This window comes from Pyrenophora tritici-repentis, chromosome 10 (assembly GCF_003171515.1).
Source record: "Pyrenophora tritici-repentis strain M4 chromosome 10, whole genome shotgun sequence".
NCBI lineage: Eukaryota > Fungi > Ascomycota > Dothideomycetes > Pleosporales > Pleosporaceae > Pyrenophora > Pyrenophora tritici-repentis.
In genome coordinates, this window is record NC_089399.1 from 3,737,815 (window position 1) to 3,763,123 (window position 25,309).

The 25,309-nt window shown below is 50.4% G+C and overlaps 10 protein-coding genes across 10 annotated transcripts; 4 read left to right on the forward strand and 6 right to left on the reverse strand.

Annotated features, from left to right (window-relative positions):
* Window positions 1–32: 32 nt before the first annotated feature.
* On the reverse strand, window positions 33–2,437 carry PtrM4_052670 (uncharacterized protein; the record flags this gene model as incomplete). Its single annotated transcript, XM_001937020.2, has 5 exons — window positions 33–821; window positions 874–1,131; window positions 1,189–2,025; window positions 2,164–2,192; window positions 2,338–2,437. 5 exons carry the CDS (start codon window positions 2,435–2,437, stop codon window positions 33–35), a joined length of 2,013 nt encoding a protein of 670 aa, XP_001937055.2.
* Window positions 2,438–2,741: 304 nt separating this feature from the next.
* Window positions 2,742–4,951, reverse strand: PtrM4_052680 (uncharacterized protein; the record flags this gene model as incomplete). Its single annotated transcript, XM_001937021.1, has 4 exons — window positions 2,742–4,092; window positions 4,143–4,541; window positions 4,588–4,809; window positions 4,860–4,951. 4 exons carry the CDS (start codon window positions 4,949–4,951, stop codon window positions 2,742–2,744), a joined length of 2,064 nt encoding a protein of 687 aa, XP_001937056.1.
* A 2,018-nt stretch (window positions 4,952–6,969) lies between these two features.
* Window positions 6,970–8,878, forward strand: PtrM4_052690 (Sulfite oxidase; the record flags this gene model as incomplete). The annotated part of the gene is made up of 5 exons (XM_001937022.1): window positions 6,970–8,249; window positions 8,299–8,335; window positions 8,513–8,541; window positions 8,598–8,630; window positions 8,698–8,878. 5 exons carry the CDS (start codon window positions 6,970–6,972, stop codon window positions 8,876–8,878), a joined length of 1,560 nt encoding a protein of 519 aa, XP_001937057.1.
* Window positions 8,879–10,342: 1,464 nt separating this feature from the next.
* Window positions 10,343–10,867, forward strand: PtrM4_052700 (uncharacterized protein; the record flags this gene model as incomplete). Its single annotated transcript, XM_001937023.2, has 1 exon — window positions 10,343–10,867. The coding sequence occupies one exon, from the start codon at window positions 10,343–10,345 to the stop codon at window positions 10,865–10,867; it is 525 nt and encodes a 174-aa protein (XP_001937058.2).
* A 432-nt stretch (window positions 10,868–11,299) lies between these two features.
* PtrM4_052710 (uncharacterized protein) lies at window positions 11,300–11,764 on the forward strand (the record flags this gene model as incomplete). Its single annotated transcript, XM_066104971.1, has 1 exon — window positions 11,300–11,764. One exon carries the CDS (start codon window positions 11,300–11,302, stop codon window positions 11,762–11,764), a length of 465 nt encoding a protein of 154 aa, XP_065959535.1.
* A 323-nt stretch (window positions 11,765–12,087) lies between these two features.
* Window positions 12,088–12,972, reverse strand: PtrM4_052720 (uncharacterized protein; the record flags this gene model as incomplete). Its single annotated transcript, XM_001937024.1, has 3 exons — window positions 12,088–12,204; window positions 12,264–12,577; window positions 12,645–12,972. 3 exons carry the CDS (start codon window positions 12,970–12,972, stop codon window positions 12,088–12,090), a joined length of 759 nt encoding a protein of 252 aa, XP_001937059.1.
* A 3,675-nt stretch (window positions 12,973–16,647) lies between these two features.
* PtrM4_052730 (uncharacterized protein) lies at window positions 16,648–20,171 on the reverse strand (the record flags this gene model as incomplete). Its single annotated transcript, XM_066104972.1, has 5 exons — window positions 16,648–16,700; window positions 16,756–18,994; window positions 19,068–19,324; window positions 19,527–19,849; window positions 19,897–20,171. 5 exons carry the CDS (start codon window positions 20,169–20,171, stop codon window positions 16,648–16,650), a joined length of 3,147 nt encoding a protein of 1,048 aa, XP_065959536.1.
* Window positions 20,172–20,933: 762 nt separating this feature from the next.
* On the reverse strand, window positions 20,934–21,827 carry PtrM4_052740 (SIS multi-domain protein; the record flags this gene model as incomplete). Its single annotated transcript, XM_001937025.1, has 2 exons — window positions 20,934–21,350; window positions 21,408–21,827. The coding sequence occupies 2 exons, from the start codon at window positions 21,825–21,827 to the stop codon at window positions 20,934–20,936; spliced, it is 837 nt and encodes a 278-aa protein (XP_001937060.1).
* A 658-nt stretch (window positions 21,828–22,485) lies between these two features.
* Window positions 22,486–23,016, reverse strand: PtrM4_052750 (acetyltransferase; the record flags this gene model as incomplete). Its single annotated transcript, XM_001937026.1, has 1 exon — window positions 22,486–23,016. The coding sequence occupies one exon, from the start codon at window positions 23,014–23,016 to the stop codon at window positions 22,486–22,488; it is 531 nt and encodes a 176-aa protein (XP_001937061.1).
* A 615-nt stretch (window positions 23,017–23,631) lies between these two features.
* Window positions 23,632–23,832, forward strand: PtrM4_052760 (uncharacterized protein; the record flags this gene model as incomplete). The annotated part of the gene is made up of 1 exon (XM_066104973.1): window positions 23,632–23,832. One exon carries the CDS (start codon window positions 23,632–23,634, stop codon window positions 23,830–23,832), a length of 201 nt encoding a protein of 66 aa, XP_065959537.1.
* Window positions 23,833–25,309: the final 1,477 nt, after the last annotated feature.

Consider the following 25,309-nt stretch of genomic DNA (forward strand, 5'->3'; position numbering starts at 1 on the left):
GTCCCCGACTTCCTTTCCCAACCTCACACACCTCAAAGCCACAAAACGCCACAACCAGGCTCACCCGCCTTGCCCGGATCACCATTACCAGTCGTAGATATACTACCCACTCCACTATTTGCCAGTGCTATCTGCGGCATGCGAATATGCGGACTAGCAGATTGATAAGGGAAGAGACTAGCAACGTTATCTGGTACATCTTTCCCATCAATGATACCTTCGACAGCGCGGGTAATGGCTCCAAAGTCTGTGACGACGCGTTTGGCATACGGCTGGCTATATGCGAGATCATTCAGCATGGCTGTGGCAGTACGAAAGGCTCCGATATGACTTTGATTTCTACTGGCCGTATCGCGAACGATGAGGGAACAGAGGACGAGGACAGCGTTTGCGAGGGAAGTAGTTATGTCGTGACGGAAGCTAAAAGGGCGTCGGGCGTCTTGGCTGAACGAGGACATGCGATTGATGGTGCAGACTGCGAGATGGCTGAAGTGAGTGGCGTGGTCGTTGTCGTATTGGAGGGAGGTGATGATGGGGCGGAACCCCCAAAGGACGAAGTCAGTCTTCATTTGGATGAGGGTGGTCTTGAATGGTGCGTCGGATCCTGATGACGGGTGGGTATAGGGTATTTGTAGTTCTGGGAGGTCGTGGTCGAGGAACTGAGCGATTTGTGCGTCAATAGCATCTTGAGTGCTGCGGTTGAGACTGCGGCCATCGAGGGTATTACCCGCGTAGCGTGCCCAGAGGATCACGTAGTGCAGATAGTGATTCATGAACGGTCTTGGATCGTGTTCATGATCAAGTTGCATGGGAAGCATTGCCTGGGTAGAGTTAGAATCGCACATGAAATCAAGCATATCAGAGTTTACTTACCCTAACGAACAACTCATTCGGTAGTTCGACCTGAATATCGGCTTCATGGATAGTATATGGTCTTCCGCATGTTAGCGAGATGAAGCGGTCCGCTACAAAGACATTCCAGAACAAGCAAATTCGCTCATAGGCTTGACGAGTTGTGATGTCGGTCCAGGTGGATTGCTGGTGTAGCGAGTATTGGAAGACCAGCCTGGCAGCGAGACCAATGCTGTTGTAAGCCGGACCGGGAACATCGACGAAAGTGTAGTATAGAGCCTGTTATGGTCAATATCTACTATGTAACAAAGACAGCCTTATGAGACTCGAACTCACTTGGAAAAGCAGACATTGTATCAACGTCAGATCACCGTTTCCACTCAAGAGCGATTTCTTGTCCAAGATATCATCGGCTAGCTCCAGCCACTGCCAGCCCACAGGTTTAGTGGAGCCAATTTTCTTAGTGTTGAGCAGTACATCGCAGCATGCAAAGATGAGGTAGTTGAGCGCAAGAAAATGGCTTTCTCCTGACTGTATCGTCGGACTCGCAAGCATGTGCTCACTGCGACTGCGGAAATCGGCTTCATCTATGCATGGGTGAGACAAATGTATGTCGGTAAAGAAGGACATAAGGCGCTGTTGATATTCGGCTGGATTGGGAAAGGGCATGGTTCGATTGCCCAATTGTACTAGATGGGGCGGCTCTACGGTAGACTGAGCAGGATTGGACGACTCTTGGGAGAAGGGCGAAGGCTGTCCCATAAAGGCAAGGACCGGATTGATGGGATCCAGTGGTAGGCCGGTGAATGCCGTGTCACCCCGAAAACCCTCACTGCCACTGTCTTCGCGCTCCACGCTACCAGCAGGCGTCATGGTCAAGCCTCGGTCACGCATGAGGGCTTCCATCATGGCTTCCACCCGGGCCATACGCGCCTCAATGGACATGCCGCGGGTACTGGCATCACTCGCCCGTCGTTCCGTCTCATCGTCGCGCGGTAGTATGCTTCTTCGCGATGCATTGTTGCCGTTTCCGCTCGCATTCGATGCTTGGGCTTGAAGCGTGGGCGTCGGCCTGCTGAGATTCTGCAGGGCTTCGGCGGCCGTCTGGTCTTCTGAGAAGAAGCATCGCTTGCCGTTGTCGACGCAACGTTGGCACGGGTTATCTCCGGAACACTATGGGATGCTTAGCATAGATGCATGTAACACTTTCAAGCCCAGCAAATGAGACGTGAAGAACAGGTCAAAAAGCATGGGAGCTAGGGCCGGATATGGATGTGGAGGGCCAGGCAATATGTGGATAGTAACACGTACCTTGAGCTTCGAACGCCTGCATGATACACCTGCGCAATTGTCAGCCATCGAACTTATAATAACTGTCATGTTGTCGCGCAAGCGGCGTCGAACCATTGCGGAACCATCGGAATGCTACATAGGAAGCTCCATCGATGCGGAACTCATGTCAGCGGGAAGGAAGGCGCGACATACATGCTTTGGGCGCGTACTTTTGGCGGACCTTCTTGCGCTTGGGCGACGATGACCTTCTTTCAACGTCCATATGCTCTGAAGGCGACGGGTGATGGTTCATGTCGCGGTGAAGATGTGGGAAGAAGGAAGGCGCACGCCGAAGCTACTTCGGAACGCGACCGGGATGGGCTGTTAGCGCCATTTGGCATGACACCACTCGCTCACCATAAAGCCTCCCTTTGTGATGTCTAGAACTTCACCAATACGACATGATAAAAGAACAGTACTAGACAAGCAATGCTCACATTAGTTATATCTGGCGCCTGGCTGTGACCACTACTATGGACAACTCATCAGTACCAACATTCCATACCTCGTATCCAGCTGCATCATCATGTCATGTATCCACCACACATACATCATCTCTACAACTTCGCTTGAACTTTAACCTGCCTCTTCAAGATCGGATCGACCCAATCCCTCCAGCCCTGCTGTACACCCCCATTCTTCTGCGCGTTTTGATTGATAGGTAGCTGTTCTACCCAGCGCATAATGTTCTCATATACGTTTCCATCATGCATGCCAATAGCACTACAAAGACTTGCGTCCGAGAAGTCCCATGCATCCGTCAATGCAATGATATGAGGAGGGAGTTCATTGAGTCGTTTGTTGACGAGTGAACGTATAGTGTCGAGTTGAGCTGATGACAGATACGGTGGCCGAGTATCAGCTGTCTCGGCAAAGGACAAAACGTCAACGGAGCGCGGGTTTATGGTTGTGGAGAGAGCGAAGAGATCTTGCATCCAGCACAATATCATTCGCAGCTCCGGAGCCGTGGGGTTGTAAGGCAAGGAATGAATGGTGTCGTTGAACGACTTCAAGATGAAGTACTCAATGTGAGCCCGTGATGCAGAAATGAGCAGCATCATATACTCATTCCAAGCCTTGGCTGTTTCCTTATCAGTAGCCCGAATTGCTTTATGTGCCTTGACAATTAGGCGATGCGCGCGATCGCGATAGATGGAAAGTTGTACGTCGAACTCGAGGAACTCCTCGCCTTGGGCCACACAAGTGTCATTCAGGTTCAACTCGGCGAGATACCGCACCTGCGGCTCCATTGGCTCACCGTCCTGCAAACGATCAAGCTGCTTGAGTAGGTGTCGGCCAAGTTGCTGCCACAAGACGTAGTTCTCTCCTTCAAACATCGCGCCACCTGCCAAAGCACCAATAATGTCTGGCAGGCCTGAGAGGACCATGTACCCATGCCCACCACACAGCTTCCGCGTATCCTCAGCGCCATCGGCAGCTTCAGAAGTGACGTATGCCTTGAGGCCAGCTGTAAGTGCGTGTACAGAGGGCAGAAGAGAATGATCATTCTTGCTCTGCATCTCTCGAAGCTTGTTGTAATGCATGTCGCAAACGCGAGAGGCGAAAAACATGGCGTAAGACTTCGCAATCATACTCAGTAGACGGAAGTGTTGGTGTTTGTAGTGAAGGATACTGGCCTCAGTACTAAAGGCATCTGCAGGACCTAGACCCTGCTGTCGTACTACAGAGTAGCGCGTCGCGATCGTCAAGGCTTGTGCTAGCTGAACACTAAAGACGCCAGGCATCTTGGCGCGGACGAGCAGCATCACAGAGTATGAGAGCTTAGCACGAAGCGAGTCTTTGGTGAATTTCCCCTCACGTGTGAGCTGACTATGGGCCATGAGCATTTGAGACCGGGGGATCCGGACGCTATCGAACGAGGCGAAGCCATTATCTGCTTCATTGTATCTGGATTCTCTGTTAGTATCATCGTGTTGACTCGCATGTAGCTGACTTACCCGAGCTTCAACCCGACGTCGCCCATCTTGATCCCAGGCATGGGCTTGCCGTCCTCCACAGACCGGAGTTGTACAAGGAAGATGTGTGGGCCATGATCCCCATCGCCGACAATGAGTCTAGCCATAACCGTGCCATGTGTAGTTGAAAAGCCCAGACCCGCAGGCCAGAACTTGGTCGAGGAGATTGTCGGTGTATGAACAATGAATTCATCAGTGTCCTTGTCGAACGTAGCGGTAGTTTCAATACCCCGAACGAATGAGCCGTGGCCGAGTTCAGTCTGCGCGTATGTACCGAGAATCTTGCCGGCTCTGGCGAGAGGGAGCCACTTTGCCTTCTGTTCCTCAGTACCGTTGTGCTCCATGCCCGGTTCGAATAAGATAGCCTTATGTCCAAAAGGACTAGCCAGTTAGCTTATACACCCATGTCTCGTAGAGAACAACTCACCTAGAGTTAACGAGGTTGTAGCGCGGAGTGATCCAGACGAAATGCTCGTGTTGATATTTAAGCATGTCGTCAAGACAGGCTTTGCTCATCTGCAAGCCTTGCTCGAATAGAGCCTCGCGGTTGTTTTCAGCGTAGCATCGTGGGAGTTTCGAAATGTCGTATGTGTCCAGCACCTTCTCGACACGCTCAAAAGCAGCACGGCGCTCTTTGACGATACGCTCTCTAGATAATTGTTAATACAAAGGTTGTTGGGACATGAGAAGTGCACATACCCTCCCCATAGCAAACAAGTAAGCGCGTACGTGTTGACGTCGCTCCTTGACCTGGCCTTACGCATGGATATAACCTGCGCGGTTTGTACCATCTTGGTCGATATCTTGCTGTGAGGTAAGAGTGAAATGCAAAGTTGAAGACGTTGAAGTTTGGGAGGACAGCGAGACCCAAATAACAGCTTCCCCCAGAGAGGTGATATTGCTGCTTCTACTTCTTGTCATTATGAGCCAGTGCACCTCGCTTGGGGATAATCCGCGGTAGATGGACGGCTTTTCGTATCCCCAAGCAAGGGTGAACCGATTATGGCTGGCCTCTTGCATTTACTCTTCAGTGGCCAATGTGAGCCATGCGTGCATGTCAATGAGGCGCGGGCTATCGCACTCATGAGACATGTAGACCGTGGTCCCTATACATGGGTTGTGATCCTCATGGGATTTACGCTGGGCATTATTGTTTGTTGTGTGAACTCGTCGATACTTATACTTCAGTTTGCTTTCCGCGTACTCTCAAGAGTCAGATTACATATTTGCCTTTTTCTCTGAGAAGCTACAGGTAAATGTAACTGGCTACAGATGTAGAAAGTCATGTATTTCTGTGGCCATATTGGGTGTATGATTTTTTAGAATAGTGACCGATCCGAATGCGTGCCGTCTTCGCGAGGAGCGCCCTTGGTAACACGGACATGTTCGCTTATTCGCTTTCATCCGCAGTATCAGATAACTCTCCATTGGCGGTGATATAGTCCTATGGAAGTCAAACATCAAAATAGTCGAAATCAGTTCAGCCACTAAAGTGATCGGATCGTAGGCGTGGGCTGAATAGAGAGAGTATCTGACAAGCTCGGAATAGAGTGAAGGAAGATCCGAGATGCGGCATTGGTGACTTCCTCCCTCAGGAAATGTAGGTCAATGCTCCGAAGGATGTGCCCTTGCAGTATCATCATGTGGCGTAGTCACGAAAGCTCCTTCTTTTTCAACACTGATGCAGACCATGATATAGTCGACTCAACAAGTCACCCAAGTACCGCTCCCAAACGGCAGTAAGTAATTTCAATGACGCTCCAACTTCACGATTGCAAGTCCACTCACTCCCTGATTGCAGGACGAGCGTCAGCAATGCACTGTTACAAAACCGACACGGGGAAGGTGAGCCGGCTGTCTGCATGTTAGCGAGGTAGTTTGGTAACAAAAGAGGCACAGCGGAAAATGAACCGGTAGCATTCGCCGCGGGGAGGGCTGCCAGACTCAATGTGAAGTGGGTTCAGCTGCAAGCAGCAGTGTTGCAAACCGGCGAGGCCACGACTTACGCTATGCCATATCGACGCTAGCCTCATGCATGTCGCCGATTAGCACGTGGGGAACAACTGCCGCGCTTTCCCCTCCGACCCTGATCCCACCACACCACCACACCAACGGCCATCATGCTGCTTCCCGGTTTTTCTACCAGCTCCTGTTCTTGTACGTACGCATGATGTGCTCAAGTATTCCATTCCACATTGTTGATCGCTGGTACACGTGTACTTGTGGACGTCGTACCCACCATCTCTTGTGCATCACCCACATAGTTGGATGCATGCACTCAGGTTCGCATTGCCCACGGCATTAGTGGAACCGAGCCTGCGCTGAAAATGAAGACCAAATTCACTGTGAATACGAAGCTGTATCAAGCTTTTTACAGCTCTTGGTCTTTTTCTCCGAACGCATTGCGACTTTTCCAAGAAATCTCGGTTTTTCACCCAGCTTTCGGATTTTCGATTGACAGGGTCTAAGCGGGTCGTTCCTCATGCGATATCTATCCAATATCCATCATGATGACGTACATGTGTATCGGACCTATGCCTCGCCTTGTCTTACTTTGCGGAGTTTCTAGCTGTCTTATTCGCTAGGCCAAGGATTATATATGCTTACACGGCTTCGTGCATGGGTGACTTGCAGAACAAGTCAGTGTAGTGCTCTGTAGCCAATGATTTACTATCAACACTTTGATATCATGACATGGTGTACTTGTACTGGCGTTGCTAGGAAATACTGCGCTACTTAGTGGCTGGCATAGCGTCTGGTACTCTAATCACGCCGAAGTGTCAGTTTGCTCCCACTCCATACGTCCATCATGGCACCCGCAGAGCCCAACGCAAAGCTTTTCGAGCTGTTGACAACGGAAGAACCAGACTTTCCTGAAGAGCGAGAAGGATGGAAGGGGTACATCGAGTGGGAGAAATACCCAGAAAAGAAGAAGCAGGCAGCAGAGATTTTAGCAAAATACGACTTCCCTGTACCACCCGAGTTTCAATTGCTACCACTACCCAAGACCAACCCGGTTCTAGAAGGAGTACGCTGGAAATACTACCACTATGCCCTCGGCAAGACTACCAAAGACATGCCGGACATTTCGTGGGAATACGTGAAGAAAGAGAAGAGCAAGGACATGATCCACGTTCTACAATTTCCATACAACGGCGAGCCTCCACGACAACGCTTAGTCGAGAACGAGATCACCCAGAACAAAGACCACTTCATTCGAAATCACGGAGGTGTTCCTGAGATCGATCCAGAGAAGTACTTCTTCGAAGTTGAAGGCCTCGTCAATACGCCCAAGAAGATTACTCTGAAAGAACTTCAAGATGAAAGCATCTTCCCTCGCATGAGTACCGCCGTTACCCTGCAGTGCAGTGGTACGCGACGTATTGAACAGATTCAGGACTACCCTGGAGACGGAGACGAGCTCATTAACGCACCCTGGGGCGAAGGCGCTATCGGCACTGCCCGCTACGTGGGTGTTAGTCTGAAGAAGGTCCTCAAGTACTGTGGAGTAAAGCCCGAAGGAAAGCACGTCGAGTTCTTTGGCGCCGACACCTACTTCAAGAAAGGCCAGGTTTACAACTATGCTGTTTCGGTGCCGTATCGCAAAGTCAAGATCCACGAAGTCATGCTGGCCTGGGAGATGAACGGCGAGCCACTGCCTGCCATACACGGGTTCCCCATCCGTGTCGTTGTAATGGGCTACATCGGTGCGAGGAGCTGCAAGTGGCTCACCCGAATCAACGTCATCGATACTCCCTCCATGGCTCCAGTGCAGATGAAGGAGTACCTCTACTACACTCCACAGAACGGCAAGCAGAACGTCACTTATAGCAACGGTTTCAGCATCCAAACCATGCCGGTCTCGAGCGCTATTATGACACCTGTCGACAAGGACGTTATCGTACATGATGGAAAGATCCACATGACTGGTTGGGCTTACAGTGGCAATGGCTGGCCGACGCGCGTCGAAGTTAGTAATGACGGAGGAGGTGTCTGGTATGAAGTTCCGTACCAGAACTTGAGCACAAAGTACTATCACGCCTGGCGCACTTGGTGGATCGACATCCCAGTCGATGCGGAAGGATGGCTGTAAGTTCGATATCGTCTGAATCCGTCATATGGTACTAAAAAAACCTAGCGAGTTCTGCGTCCGCTGCTGGGACGATGCTCTAAATGTAAGTCCTTCTTCAGTCTGAGTGGTGGGAGTCTTACCCGGACGGGCCTATGCACTCCCACAAACTTCCCGCCCGCGAATTCGCTAGTGCGCACAGCCATGTGTTCCTGACTCGACATGACATTTTACCCCGATTACCTAGTTATCAGCAGAGCCCCCATACTAACTTTATTGACAGACGCAACCGACGTTTGTGCGTAGCGCTTGGTAAGCATTACTCAACTATCTCTCTCCTAACCGAACTGTGCACTGACAATGCCTAGGAATTGGGATCTCCATGTTACTTCCTCATGCCAGTAAGTTTGCGCGTTCCAGAACGCCGCTGATCGCGCCTTGGAATATGTCGGCTGACGTATGCGATAGTCGTGTCAAGCTTTACAGTGTTAACAAGTCTAAGCCGGCGACGGCGAAGCGTCTGCAGCAGCTAGAGGATCATGGTACTTCGATTCATCCTATTACTAGACCATTGCCATTTGATCTGCAGACGGATGAAGATTACTTGGAGGAGATGAGAAAGCAGGGGGGCCGTGATCCGGTGGAGTGAAGTGGCAGTGGTGTTGAGGGTTTATCAGCTGTAGCTTTCCACGCGTTCATATTGATTAATGCATCCATTTACCCTTTGGATATCTTTCTAAATTGTTATGTATCATACCCTGGCTTCATCAAGAGTGAGACAAGCACTAATTATGGCATCTAAAATAAAGTAGCAAAAAACACCGTAGGGCGTTTGCTATCTTACCCTCCAAGCATGATAAAATCTTATAGACGGGTGCATCGCAACTAAGCTAATACTTTCCAACTCCTGAGAAGACAGTGGGATGATGTATCTTTCGATAGGGAGGAAGAGCTTCTGTATGCGAAAGCTATCACCTTGTGGTGATGTGAATCCATTTGGCCGGCGCGTCATGATATTCCTATTAGTAGCGACATGTAGATACCCATACGGGTAAAGAAGAATATTCACGAAAACCTTGAAGACAGCAAGGAAATTATGATAAGGAAAGTCTTCGAGTTTCTTGAGAACGTTTGTAGAGGTGAACCGGGTGACCGCCAAGCGATAACTAGCTTACTCAGCCCTCGCTCATACGATGACGTACAGCAACGTAGAACCTCTTCCCTCTCTCTTCCTCGCCTTCCTCATTACCAAAGATACTGCAACGCGCACTTCCTTGATCAACGAATGTACCATCATGACTCTGTCGCTCACATGATCCGACTTAAAATTGTTCCCTACACTCACGTGTCACTTATATTACAAGACGCTAGGGGTCAAGAAATACCACAAAATAACAGGGCCCGACGCGGGCTAATGTACCCGTCCAGCGTCCATCTGAATTGATCATCCAATCACTGCATAGAAGAAGCGGTCCCTGCGTTCTTTTGATGTGCATAAGTCCTGCAGCCTGCAGTGTCATGTCTGGTGTATCGATGACAAAAAGCAAACATTGAACGCGGACGCAGGATGGTGAAACGGTGAGACCTAACAGACCCATAATCTAAGCTCCTGCATCTTCACCACCCTGCAGTCAAGGTTCCGGATGTGTAGCGACACCTTCTGGCCCTTTGCTATCTCGATTACCCTGTTTCCTGTATATGGAAGGACTATCCCAGTTGACAGCGACTGGTAGCGACCACCACCATTTCCATCGCTCTTGCCCCGGAACTGCTCGTGACTGGCTCTGCTATGGAAGGCTTTGGAACTGGTTTGCTGTCGGAGAGTATGCATCACGTATAGTCGAATCGCAGATATGACTTAGCGGATGGGGGCAAAGGTGTTGTTCCGAGCATCAGTTCCGAGCCGATCAGCGTCTCTAGAGCGGCGGTTGCGGTCACTTCGAAGCCCATTACTCCTGCTGTCTTTCCACGATGCGGCTCTCCATAAGGCTCACTGCTCAGAAGCCACCTCGCCTTCAGGCTTCGATCTCGATCGTAGCTTGCTCCGATACACGCCTAGACCGATCCATCTACTATACCTTGTATTACTATCGCTCGCTTCCTGCCGTTCGCTATGGGCACGATCTTCGATGCGCTTACTGCGCGTAGATTGCGAGGATCTTTGCAGACGTTGCTCTCGCCACATCAGACCCGACCCGATGAGTCCGAACGTTCATATCCACGATATGTGTGTGCGCGCAAGAGTCATAGCAGCGGCAGAAAGGGACGGATATCGGTCTATCGAGTTCGCGGCAAGTATCCAAGCGAGCACGGACAAATAGCGAAGCTATACTCAAACGTTCGTGGTGCCGATCTCGATGAAGATGAGCGAGGAAGCTTCGCCGGCGTTAAGCGTATCTCAAGCGAAGGCAGGGGTCGTAGGGTGAGGCAAAAGATGGATCAGGCTGCAGACAAGCTGAAGAAAAACAAAGGAAAGGCGAAGACTTTAGCTATCAAAACTGCAAAGCCAAGAGACGCCGGTCCTATCAAGAGGGCTAAAGGCAACGGCACCGCACAGTCAGAAGACTTTGCGCAGGACGAAATCTCAACAGCGGAACCGAGTGCAGAACACGCATTGCGCCAGGAAATACAAAGTTAGCAGCAGCGCTCTGAGGCGCCTAATGATCCGCGCTATGGCACGAACACGGTGGGGCCCCATCGATCCGCGAGCCGGAAACCACAGAACGCTTCTCGTCCTCGTGAGCGAACCGTAAAAGGGTCTGTGCAACAAGAGTTGGCTCTCTCAACTTCAAAAGATCAGTTCGGCCGACAGTTAGTACCCACGGTAGCAAAACCTTCGAAGAAAGGTCAGCAGGCCGCCGCAAGCCGCGGCACCAAAGTAGTCAAAGATGGGAGACACAATCAGAAGAAAGTGTTCAGGGACAGACGACAAGATTCGGACAGTTCTATTGTTCTAGAAGCGACAGCCACTTCGTTCAGACAGCCTGGAATGACGTCCCAAGATTCAGACGCTCTGGTTTTTGGTGTGGGCTCTCAAAGGATACCGCGGAGCGATCTACGAGCCGACCTCATGCACGATTGCATTACGCCAGACGTGCATACACATGCGTCACAGACCCCCGAAGACGATCGCCTAGTCGAAGTTGACGGACAGCAAACGGACCTGTCTAACCTGTCACAGAAGCTGTTGGCACTAAACCTTCAGCGATTGACATCTAGTCTCGGTGCAGCCGAGAAGCCCACGACGTCGCTACCACCAGTTCTCTCTACTGTGTCAAAGTCGAAACTGAGGTTCGGCAAAGTCGCGCCGACTGTACCCCGCGATATTCAACCCCGCCGGCCGAGGTTTGATCCGTATGGTGACGATGATGAGACAGTGTCAGGTGAGCAAACTGCTGATGCTTCGCGGTATCTGCCTTTGCAACGTCTGCAGCAGTCGCCTAGTGCTTCAACGCATGTTCATTATCTTGATCCGATCAACCGTGACCCTCAGACTGATACGCCTCCTGGTTCACCTCCGTACAAGTCAAATTAGTAACGGCCTTCCATAATAAGGAAATGCATCCTGTTAATTGCATTGAATCCTTGTGGCGAATGTTATATATGCAACGAAAGAGGGGGATTTGTAGAGAAAGCGAAAACTGGGGTATTGTTGAAGCGCCGCTATATCATCAAAAGCAACCAAATAGCCAACTCAATCTTAGCCGGCTTGTCAACGCAATTCGTATGGCTCGCAATCTCCGTCCTCATGATCCGTTTCGCTACCACCACTTGTGCTTCCCTGGCTGTCGTGATCGCCCTCGAGCGCATCTTGGTACTGATATTCCTACGCAGTATCAGCCTCGGTGTTGGTAACACTTACGACTCCCCCGCGACTGCGGTCGCTATGATGCCTGGCCTCTCCAAACTAGGGGAGTCGGCGTCCTCGATCTCAGGATAGATCTTATTTACCAGAAATTGTCCAATCTGCCAATTCTGTGTTGAAAATGATTAGCATGAGTTTTGCCTGGTCTGTGAGGATTGCAAACACTTACCAGTAGTTCGCCTTCGGCATAGTACCGCCATCGGTCTGAGCTACCAAGATATATCAAGACCTCCCACGGCAGCTCCTCACTGTCAAACTCCCATAATGTCATGTATTGATACACGGACTCTTTGTCCACTGAGCTGTGTTTTCGGTCGGAGACTAATGAGGCGTGATCGAGCTTGAAGACGCGCGTGCGCAGCAGTTCGGGGCTTTCGAGCATGCCGGGTAGGAACTCCCCTCTGAACCATTCAATGAATTCGTCGTGGATATGTGGGAGCGGTTGCCAGAGGACAACAATCCACATTCGGACATCGCTGGGGTCTGTGTTTGCGGGCCGTAAGCTTCCACGGAATATCCCTGTGTAAAACAATGATGTGGTCAGACGTACCGTCCCGCCATTCCTCCCCGTACCAATTCTGATGCTCGGTGTACACACGGGTGTCTATCCGCGCTTCTTTGGGGAGCCGGCCTACCGAGGGGCGTAACTGTGCATCCACGTCTTCTGCGTCCTGGCCACAGGGTATGTCGTATATGGTCATGAGGTTACCCTGGACCTGGGGTATTTCCTTAAAGGCATTGTCTTCGACCTGCTCTGCGATGCGCGCCGTCGAGTTGATCTTTGCGAGCGTATCGGGTATATGCGTGTTTTCGTACCAGCTGCTCGCTTCTGGCGCCTCCTCGCCTAAGTCGGCCCAAACACAGGCAATCCTCGACATAGTCTCTCTTTTCCTGCTTCCCTCCTTGGATTTCGGATTGGTGAAAAAGAAGTTTGATCCAGCGAAACTTGTGGTGGCCAAAGAGGGCAGCAAAGAGAATGAAATCAAACACAGAGTACAGAGAAACCAACCGGGCAAGAGAGATAAGGCAGGAGGGCGGCGGTCAGCCCCAAGATGATGTGCGAAAGGCGACCTGGACTGTGCCACGAAAGTTCTGAACCTGGGCCCCTGAACCTGGTGCTGTTCCGCAAGGGCGCTCCTGCGCATAGGCACGTTTACACTGTCTTAGCCTTAGTCGCTTCCCCAAATGGATTGGTGGGGAAGCGGGCCGTCTCAAAGTTACGCTTCGGCCACGAGGGTGGCTCCGCAGTAATGCCGGGGGCAAGCTTACATTACCGAAAAGCTAATTTCGCAAGCGTCAAAGCATCGTAAGTTGCGGCGCAGTTGTCAAGAGTAGATCTTCATTAGTCTAAGGGCGATTGCGTATGTAGTGAGGCCACATTCTTCGTGCTGGCATGGGGTCTCGAGTACGGGAGCGAACAGTACCCCGAGTCATTGCCCTGCTGTTACGGATGGGCCGGACCCGGACATGGGAGGGGGCGGCTGCGTCAGTCGCCTAATGGCTGATCACACGATTTGTCTGGAGAAGATGGAGCAAAGTCAAGGCTACTATTGAGAGATGAATGATAAGAGCGCAATGGTCGCCTGCTGGATGGTTGTTTGAGTTCGACTGTCTGCGCATTCTATGTATCGCAGAGAAAGAACCTGGCTTTGCGACAAACCTTCAGACCTCGTTACAAGTCGCGCTCGGCTGCACCGAACCCACCCAAGCTACTGGACCTGTAGCGCCCTGTTCGCCTGGTACGATGCTCCCCTCGCCCGCTCAACCTGCATCTTTCTCAAACGTACCCCTCTTATTTGGGTCTTTATGATAATCCAATAGTTTGCTAGCATTTCTGGGCAGGGTCCTCGAGCCTTGGAAGCGGCCTCTTTCTTCAATCAACTTGTCCGGAGTAACGGCGAGGATCCGGCGTACGAATCTTTTTCTTTGTTGGTGTCGTTACGTAGCAGGTGTAGATCGTAAGGGCATTGATACGGATTAACACGATTTATACGCTGGGTTCACTTCTTTTGTAAGGCATGTATATCGTACGGTTATATCCTGGGTCATTTCCACCCTCCTAGGTCAGCAGACTCCGCTTTGCAAATGGGGATATCCAAACGATTATGACGTCGGTCATACGAGGCACGCGTCGTAGCTTATTGGTCCTGGATCTCTGTTTCGCTGCTGATCATCCGGATAGCGGCGACATTTAAGCTGTCCACAATAACTGTCGGCCAACCCCTAGACCATGTCGCGAGGCTTTGCTCAAGAAGGCAAGTATTGGATGCGAAGTGTGCCTGGCCAAATCTTTTGCTACCTGATAGGTCCCAGGTCCCGGTTATTGGCACTAAGATAACGCGGAGTCCCTGATGAAATGACTATCATAAAACGACGTCGCCGAGGTAGGGTCGTTCGTTACGAGCTTTATCGTCGTCTTTAGCGAGCTACCCGTACGCCTGGGGAGTTCTGGGCGCTCTGAATCATTTGAATAGGGGCCACGATGGTAACTTGAGTAATTGTAATTTGTGCAGAAAGAAATGGGCTGCATATTGCTGTTGCACAAAGATCAAGAGGCAAGGGTTGGCAAAACTCAGCCTGTTTTTCTGGCCTCTCTCTTCGGAACCGAGCTCGGCGCGTACTCGGACGATATGCTCGGTGCTACTGAAATGTGGCCTTCTCACACGTTCAAAACCCCGACTACGTCATTGGTAGAAACATGAGATATACGACGCGGAAAGATTGAAACGGGGGGTAAAGAGAAGGGCATTGGAAGGGAGATGTACGGAAGAAGAGAAAGTTTACGCGGCTAATAGGGAGCTGATTGTCTGTACGACACATGCTTCTTCCCATCCTGGGGTTTCAGTTCTCCGGGCAATATACTGACACGACGTTGATCGACGGTCCAGACGACTGGGTACAACACCCGATATTCGTGCAGTCATCTGCGCCGGTGGGTATCGACTGGGGGATCGCGGGCGTGGGGGTTAGATTTTGTCCGCATGACCTTCCTCCAATCTGAACTCCACTTTTCGATCCCAATGAGAGTGAGAAACTGGTCGCGAGTGGATTCGTAATGAAGAAAAAGGGCCTCGGCTTCGTTTGTATAGAAATGCGCATGTGAGACAACTGACCCAGTGTATGTATCGACGTGTTGATCGTAACAGCTTTGCTGACGGGGAATCCCTGTGATTAGATGTCGAGTTCGGTGGCTATTATGGCGACATTTGACTAGGGAAATGGTGATGTGATGGGCACAGCGGCGCGTCTGCCGGTTTATATATGTACGATGCATTCGCGGCCTCTAGCTGCTGTGCCACTTCATGCACGCCCTAGAAGCAAAGGCCACGTGGCCGAGCTTAATTCAACGTCTGCATTTCATTCTTCTGTACGAAGCTGGTAATATGACGTGAATATTCAGCACGTCGATGGCATTGCATGTGGTGTTTCTCACGAGGTGAGAGACGCGTCGTGCAAATCATCGCGGTGTCAGCTGAAGACGACAGGGGATGTACTGCTTATCCCTAAGTACCGGACCCTTTACGTCCACTTAGCATTGTGTGTTTTAATCGACCGGCGCGTTGGAGTCTCCGATCTCCTATTGCGAGTTGCTTCAATTCCCCGCTGATTTTTCATCGCTGACTCCATTCGGCCGGCTCCGATAGGTAAGGCCGATTGGAGTAACAGCTCCAAGACCTCACTTTTGTGGTAATATCAGCATCCAGGAAATGTCGCGCAAACCATTCATTCCGAATAACCAGCCGTATACCCGGGTGTCATAAAATACTTAATATGCTAATGTAAAAAGGCCACTGTAGTCGCCAAACATGCCTATTAGGCGCTTACCCACACTGTCAAGTATTCTATGACACCCATGTGGTAGGTGCTCTCAAAATACCCCGGGTTAATAGACAGTGGCCATAGCGTACGGGAAAAATACTTCGCAGCACCCTGCTGGTATCCGGTCTTCATTATTACTATAATAGGGTCACAGGGCTGTTTCTTGGGCAGTGGATATCGCTAAGCCAGTACTGGAACGTCATGATGTCATATCTCACTGCCTCCCTTATCGCGGCGGTACTCTTTGCAGGCGTCCCGGGTAGCCTTTATGTTTCAATAGACCGTGTCCAAACCTGCTCGCCTTTCGCAGCACACAGGACTGAGAGGTTCTCACAACTTTTCAGATAATTGGATGTACACCCTTGGAGATGATCATAACTGTCGTGAAGATTGAAATTTGATTCACTAGTACATGGCTTTACACACCACGCAGAATGCGAGGTGAATATCTGAAACAAATTGTTTACTTTCTTTGTACCGCGGTAGGAAACCCATAATGAGAGTCCTGGTTGAAAGAAAAGAGAAAACCACAACATAAGCTAAGAAGCAAGGGCTGGAAACATGTATCTGCTAGCCATACAACCCTTTGTAACAACCTTCGTACAGTTCTGTACCAATTGAAGTCACCACGTACATCCTGGTAAGCCGAAAGTCGTCATCAGTACAACCTCCGCCACTCAAACAAAAACGACTGAACATGCTCATGAGATATCCAGCCAGCAGCAAAGAATGCCTTACACATACAACATGCGCGCCTTGATTCCGAGGACAAGGGAAAGACAGATTCCTATCATCTTGTTAATGACGTGATCTCATGAGGTTTCACAACAGTGCTGACTAACCGAACAACCAGATAGCCATGTATGTCCTCCGATGGTCTGGCTTGCTGATCTCCTGTGCGGATCCTATTGTAATTGCCGGTTCGTGAGGTGCCTTGATGTATTCAAGCAGAGGAACGGTGGATGGTTCGATAGGCGGATCTGCGCGGTAGACGCCTGGCTCTGATGATGCCCTTTCGACAAGAGGAGCGGTGGGTGGTTCGGTAGGCGGATCAGGGTGTTTGAGGCTGTCTGGCTCTGATGACTTTGCCGTGGCTGATTGCCCTTCCTCAACGAGATTATCTGGTGTGTCCCAAGTGAAAGGCGGACATGTACGTCCAGCAGCCTTCACCTTCTCAATTGCGCACATGATCGCATCAATATTCTCAAACTCCATGTGCGGAAGCACCTCTTCAATCGGAATTTCGCAAGTGTTTGGAAACTGATTGAAAAACTTCTTGATAGAATCAGTGAAACCCCTGCAATCAATGTATATTGCAGCACCATTTGTATTCCTTCGCAATTCGATGTACATCTTGAGATCCTGAGTTTCTGGGCTGTGGTAAATAACTAATGGCGGGTATTGCCAAGGCTTGTATGTGAGCAGAAACATCTCTATGAGTCTCCCATATACACGTGATATTTTGCGCCAGACTTTCATCTCCTTCACTACAACTTTCTCTCCGTATTTCAAATATACCTCCAACACGCTCTTCATGATGCCGAACCATGTTTGAGGATACATAGCATCTTCGGTTTCTAGAAGTGATTTGAGGACCATGAAGGTGTCCTCTCTAAAGGCTTCCTCTGCGAGATCTGTGCAGGGTAAACTTGGATCGAAAGGATCAACCCCAAAAGAAATCGAAGCCTTCATTAGACAGTCTACTAGAATCCAATTCTTCAGAACTGTGTCTAAAAAGTCACTATTTTGTGCCAGTCGCCACTTAGTGTAGCCAGGCCTTCCTTTGAGAGCGAAAACATACACTGGAGAAAGGAGGTATACGTTAGGGTTTAACAGGGCAACATACGGCGAGACCATCTTCTGCGTATCAAACTCAGAAAATTCCGGGTCAATTGGGTACTTATCAAGTTCCTCTATGCCTTTTCGATGGGTTGTCATTGGTAACTTTTTGATACGATCAATAGTGGTATCAACAGCTAACAAAAAGGTAAACGAGGGATCTGTTTTGCGTGGCGCCAGTATTTTGTCGTATAGCCACTTCAATGCTTTGACTGCAAGTGGAGTGCAGAGGTCGATGTATTCGCTGCAACGTAAGTCCGCAAGTGTGAGCTGGCATATTGCGTTGTCGATATCAAATCCCGATGTGTGTTCCTTGATGATATCCTGAACCTTGTTTTTGGCAAAAAACTCCGGAACTGAGCGGTGTGTGAAGTCGAGGATCATTAGTTTTGTTATATTACGCCCACAATCCTCATAAAGACGATGCTGTGACTCTAATAGACCTTTACAGTAACTTTGTGCAAGTTTCGTGGCTTTTGCATTTTGAGCAGCCAAACGATCGACATCGTTTCGAAGTTTAGAGCAGTCCCTTTCCAAACAAGCAAGCTTTAGCTTCTCCGCAAAGTATATGTCCTGGTCAAGATCTTCTAGGTAGAGACAGCTGGACAGGGTAAGACCCCCCTTCTTCTCGCGGGCCCGGAACAGAATAGCAAACAGACTATATGCGGCTTGTCTTCGGTGAGGAGTTATAGAATCCAGCAAATACTGAGACAGCTCTTCCATCTCCGTCAGTAAGATATCCAATTCCTTTTCGAATCTTACGATATCATGTCCATCTTCCACACTTTCGCGCAGTGTTTTCACTACTAGCACTACCCAAAAGAATATACCGTCAGATCTGTCAACAACCTTATCCGTGATGCGTTCTTGATCGCCAATATCCAGGATATCTTTCAGTCTGTCGTTCACATATCGCTGCATGTCGTTCTGAGTAAGGTCCTGCATCCGGATACGCTGACTAGCAGTGAACATGTTCTCGAAGACGTTGTACTCCCGGCTTGACACACATATCTTGAGAGTGCTGTTGGATATGTTGACCCAAAAGTGAAGACGCTCCACCATGTAGCGGTAATCTCGGAATATGGTATCTTCGTACTCATCCAAAGCATCCACAAAGAAGCAGAAACGGTGGCTAGTCTGCACATTCTCATCTCTTAGCAATCTCTCCAGAGCGCAAAGCGCAGGGTTGCCAACAAGCAAGTAAGTGGGGCTCAGAAGGTCCAACTTGACTTGCTTGATTACCTATTGTAGCCTAGTAGTTACTTTGTTAGGTATAACTCCTACTCCTAGCGGTTAGCGTCCAGTTTTGACGAACAACTTGACTTGCTTGTTGGCAACTCTGGCAAAGCGTATCGTCAAAAGGCATATCCTTGTCGATGGGCCATTGTTCGAGTCCTAGCGACATCTCGGCCTGTATCTGTCTCGATAGGTCCGGAAACGCAATTGATGTTAAATCTGGGGAAGCATCCAGAATGCCGTAGAGTAGAGATTGAACCATTCCTGAGAAGGACCTCTGGATTGACTTGCCAGGTCTCCAGAAGAAGTTGCTCACAGATACCAGCTTTGCTTGGCCTAATCAAAGTCAGAATCGTAGCGCGAATGAATAGGACGACAAACAAACCTGCCCATTCCAGCAATTTATTCTTTGTTTGAGAGTGCCCCAATAGGTACTTCACCAATGTCGATTTTCCAGAGCCTAGTTTTCCAGCGATGTGGAACATCCCCTGGCCGCTGACCAACCACGAAAGGTACAAATGACGTGCATTACACATACTGACCTTTTCATCTACCACTGCATCTTCGTCGACTATCCAACGGAACGTCTCACAATGCGCTCTGTCCACTTGGTCATATCTTGCTCCCATATGCTCAAATGCAAGCCTTTTCATAATGACACGGTGTGTGATCATCGCCTTCGCAGACTCCGTCATAGCCAGCAGCGATCGAATTTGCTCTTGAGCTTCAGGGCTCAGCCTATCGATGTGTATATCATGTTTGAGTCGCTCGATTTGCTTCGGCAATGCTTGTAGGACATCCTGATTCGTATATTCGAGTTTTCTGAGTGCGTCGAACTGACTTGTCATATCCAGACTGTTCCTGTTGCATTAGGTGACAAGCAACCATACTCAAGAAGTGCTACGGACCTAGTTACCCTGTGTAAATGTAGTAAGAGCTGACCTCGATATGTGGTTAACTTATTCTCAAGGTCTTCCTTCTCGCGCTTATACTTGAAACTCCTCAAAGTAGCCCGCATGACTTGGCGGGATGACTTTGGATCGCTCGGGGATATCTTTTCCAGAAGACTGAGAATCTGCTCTGACAACTGGCGGCATTCTCGATTCAGGCTACGAAGAGTTCGCTCGTCATCGCTCTTGGGCTCGGTGGTAGGAGGATCCAATCTTATACTCAGATCACGCATCTCGGTGGTAACATCTTCCAAGCTCTTGTTCTCTTTCGTAAAGCCGGTGACTGATGCTTGTATCTCTTTCGCAGACTTGATGGCTTTTGCAGCGATGTCGACGAATTGCGCGATGTTTTAGAGCCTCCATGGCGGCGTGGTACACCTCAGCGTTGGTGCATGCGAGAAGGTGATTTCGGCATGAAGTTCTGAGCCTAGGAGCAGGCTGATCGTGCTTGAGTTGGAAGTCGCATCAGGCAGCCCCGCACTGTACTACCCATGGCCAAACTGTGCCGCAATAACGCATCATCCAATCTAGACGCTGCATTCGAGGAATACGCAGCAATATGTGAGATGACGTAGAGGAAAGACAGAACAATTACTGTACGTAACGACATGACTGGACGATCAGCGTGATGACCCGTAGTGATCTGGAAGCACTGTGCTTAGTCAGTCAGAGCGTGCCTAGTCACGTGGAGGTGTTCCCAGCCGACGAATGGACTACTACAACGTCTACTACGTAAAACCATGACACCGAAGGTCTTCATGTGATATGATCGCTAAATGAGAAAGTTGAAAACTCGTCTGAATGAAACGATTGGAGTGAAGAAAAAGACCAGAATTGCAGAAAACGCTATGTAGCAGGGACCCAAGCCTGCACCCAAAACCAGCTATACGGCTATCGCGGTCGGCGTCCTCGTCTCTTTACGCCTATGAAGTCTATAGTTACATGATAGTCCAAATCTATAATCCATATATGCAAAATGTAGAAGCCCAAAGTTTTCAGACGGCTGGCGGTGTGATGAGTCCGCTGCACTCTTTTGCATCGGTGTCGGTCTGCTCCTTATCGATCCGTCGCGACTTGGCACCAATTGCACCGCCCGGGTGGTTCCTTCGGAAAACATCCTTCGTGCCATCTTGGTGTAGGGCCTCGGCTACAGTCAATGCCAGCATGTCGCCCACTGCGATTGTCACCGTCGTGCTTGTAGTGGGGGCGCAGACGCCGAATGAGACCTCTTCAAGTTCGTGTATGGGCGCCGGTAGCAGGATTGCATTTGGTCGGTCCTCAAGAAGCTGGCAGTCGGAGGGCTTGGTTTGCGAGGTGATGGCAAGAATGGGGGTGTGGGAGGGAATGTGGTTGAGGAGAGCCATGAGCTCTCCTGTCTTGCCCGAGTAGGATATGAATAGGACGGCATCATTCTGTCTACAGTCAGTACAGTCCCGATCACGTCTTATACAAGATGAGCTGATACATACCTGTCTGATGTCTCCGAGATCCCCATGCAGCGCTTCAGCCGCATGCACAAAGGAGCTCGCTATACCCAGACTCTTCATCGTCGCCTCGATTTTGCGCCCCACCAGCCCGCTCTTGCCTACTCCACAGATGATGAGCTTACCGCCGGCCTCATTGGCCTTTGTTATGGCCTGAACTGCGCGCAGCAGACCATCGCGTGCTACATCATCAGACTGGTAGAGAATGCTGACCTGTGACAGGGCGGTGGCGGCGGTGGAGAGGACATTGACGGCGCGCGAAAAAAGACGCGACCCCTCTGGATCATTCGCGGTCGATGGCGGGGTAAGTGGCTGTGTGGCGGGACCAATCCTTTTGCGCTTGAGTGATGAGGGCTGCGACGAGGCAGGAGAGCGTGGCGGAGTAGTGGTGAGTGTTGCTGTCATGTTGAGAATGATGTGCATGTGAAAGATGGATACGGGTAAGGCCGAGGGACGGGACTGTACATATATCACCACAACCAAGCCTAGTTCTCTATGCAAGACGTCTACTGTTACATATGCGCGATCTAACTGAATCTTCTGCGGGCCGTATCGGGTGCAAAAATCAAACTAGTAGGCGTAGCACACTCTTGGAAGATGCGACGCGATGTCGGTTACTGCACCTGAACACATACGGCGGATGACCAGGCCCCCTGCTCTGCTTGTGTTATCGAAGAAACTGGAATGGTAGGGCCAACCCAGACACGACCGTCTAGAAGGGTTACCTGACGGCCAATCGTCTCATATCCGCGCCAAACCTGCTCCTGTCGGGCTTGCGACGCGGAGTTTACGAACACCCCGACGGCGCAACCCAGACCCTTGTTGTAGTGGTGATGATAAAGAAAAGAGCATGGCGCCATAGCGCTAAGGAAATGCCTAACATGCATGGGCCGCCGGCTAGGCCCAATATGGACATGGCCTTTGTCATGGTTCGAGGCCAACCGTCGGGTCGAGGCCATTCGTCCTTCCACGTTCCCATTGCACTGTAGAGTCCGATCGTAGCGAAATGTCCACCATGCGCGCCTGTGTAGCCACACACACATGCGTCCCGGGCGGTGAGATATTACTGCAATGATGGGGCGTCCGTAGCGGCCGGCGCTCCGCTGAGGTTTGCCTTGCGCGCCCCCATACACACTAACCCCTCCTCCACTCCGTCCAGCTTTGTCATGCCCAACTCTCGCCTGTACAGCGCCCGCGCCTGCTCGCTGGCCGTGAGCAGCACCATGAACCTCAGGTTCTCCATGCTGAGACAGAAGTCGCGGCAGCACGCGATGAGCCATTTGCCGAGACCACGGCCTTGGTGTTTGGGAACCAGGTAGACGTCAGTGAGGTAGGCGAGGGTTGTGTAGTCGGTGACCATGCGAGCCATGCCAATTGGCGTCTTGCTCTCGCCAGACACAAGATAGACGCCCAGGGTCAGGCTGTTGTCGAGCATGGTGCATAGCGTGGCAGATGGGAGTGGTTTCGCCCAGAACACCTCTTCCGTCGCATAGACGTCTTGGACAAAGGCATGTGCAAGGAGCGATCGGTCAGAGGAGATGAGGTAGGTTTCCGTGCCGCATGTGCGCTCCCATTGAAACGTTCTCTTGTCCATCGTCGGGGATGGTTGCAATTGCTGTCGTCGCAGGTTTGGTGCTCGCTCGCAAATATACCCGTCGTTGACTCATCTAGCCGTCGGCCGCCGCGAAAAATTGATAACCTCGCGCCGTAGACGCCCGTTCCGACATCTTTTCCGTCGTCGTGGTCTACTCGAAACCAATTGTACTCAAGACCGATTGCGCAGAGGGGCTCATCATGTTTAATACCACCGAGCTCACCAAGACTTCTCCTCTTCACAGCATGGGCAACCCTGCGTTATCACCTTCCACAGATCTCCATGCACGTGCTTGGTGATGGCGCAACATCGACTAGGTACTATGTAGAGCACTCCTGCAGGAGACCGATATCAGATCTTTCTTTCATATCGTCATGGTACAGTACTAGACATAGCGGTGGCGTAAACTATTGCTCATGTCTTCAGATACATGTACCTGCATGAGGCTGCTCACGTGCGCACGCGTTGCGCGTCCGTGCCAAGAATCACCCCGCACAAACATCTTGCGCGCCCGCCAAACCTCACAGCCGATTCTATTTTTTCCTGGATGACGGCTGCACATCACCCCCAGACCTTCACCTAGCCTGTACTAACCTAGTAAACTCACTGTGGCGTATGCAGCCAGTCTTCTCTGCGTCCGCGTCATACTCCCAGGGAAGTTATGACGTAACCGTCGAAGTGTTCCCTGATAAGCTCAATGACGGCTTCAACTCCGATAATGGCAAGGTCAAGCTCAATAGATTTGATTGGTGGAGAGTGGTTACGCAATACACTACCATGTACAAGTTAAGATTAGACTGTGAAAGACGTAGCTAACGGCGAGATACAGAAGTCATCAAGAAGTCTTCGTTCCTGCAGAGATACACCAAGTATCGACCACAAATGTATTAACGGCCTTACCAATACTCAAGGTCCTGCATGCGGTTGTAAATCCCCAGTAAACATCGCAATCGAGCAATCCCAGGTATCTACTACGCGCATGTCAAGGGTCACCCGTGACAGCCAGTCCGGAACATAACCCGAAATCAACAAGGTCAAACCATACACGGACGCCAACACAAGCTCCGTCCGCATTATTCGCCATGACCTCTAGAAGGAACCTCAGCTGCCACGGCTAGGACCGCTTGTTTCAGCCCAACCACATCCACCCAACAACCATGCAGCGAAATAGCTCAACCCCGGCAACTCTATCTACACTGCCCAGATTCCAACTTTTTCATCTCACACCGATTAACTTTTCTCTGGGAGACGTTGGACATGAAGGACCAATAGACCCCACAGGCGCTTATCAGAGGTAGAAACCCACAAATTGCTTACTAGCGCACAACAGCATCTGGCCCGTAGATCGGAGCCATTTTTTCTCTAACGAGGCTTTTCTTTTATTCTTCGTTCACTACTCGTGCCCGAGGCAGAAATAAAGCAACCAATACTGTGAAACCAAGACATGTGGCAGTTGAAACCAAGCAGACTTTATGCCAACCAACTGTGGCGCAATCACATGTTTCGAATCCTTTGGCATTGGGTGGCTTGGCGCGCCGAGGCCTCCGGAAGATTCTGACTAACGTGCGGCTCTGTTGACTAGCTCAGTACATGCGGCACTAAGTGGCTAGCTCAAGCCATGACATCGCTGTCAATGGGTGATCTCGGTTCCGTTGTTAATCTCTACCGGCATATTGGGAGTCTGGGAAGCTGTAACGCGCGGAGATCGTCTTTGGCAGAATCCGCCGGTTGCGTGTTTCGCTATCTGCCGAGATTCGAGGGGGGGTTTTGCGGGAGGACGAGATCCACCGCTGTGGGTGGGTACGATCTGGCCCTGTGCTTGTGGTCGATTTGGGGAGATGGGCCAAGAGCGGCTCGGAGGAGACAACGGGAAGTAAGTAGAGTGCGGCCAAGTAGTGTATAGTGCCATGTCTCTAGGTAGAGAGAAGGATCTTGAGGCTGGGAGATTAGTGCGAAGGAATTCAAGATTTCAGATTGAGTGCTATGACATCATTTTCCCATTACTGACGCCTCTGCTTACGCAGCTGATAGGGGTTTGGACACGGAGTCTTAGGCTCTACGTTCAAGAACAGCGGATTTAAAGACGGGACTTGATCCTCTTGTATGTGTTGATCCAATGTGCCATGTTTTATAAAGCAATGGAAGATCTATTAGAGACACGTATTTGCTCGTACTCTTATGAACTACGCAAGTCCTGCTGTGGTGTCTTGTCTAGTACAACAGCGGCTCCGCCCATCATTTACCTCGCATGGAAAGATCGAGAGATGTATTTTGCATCTCCGCAAGCTTCCAG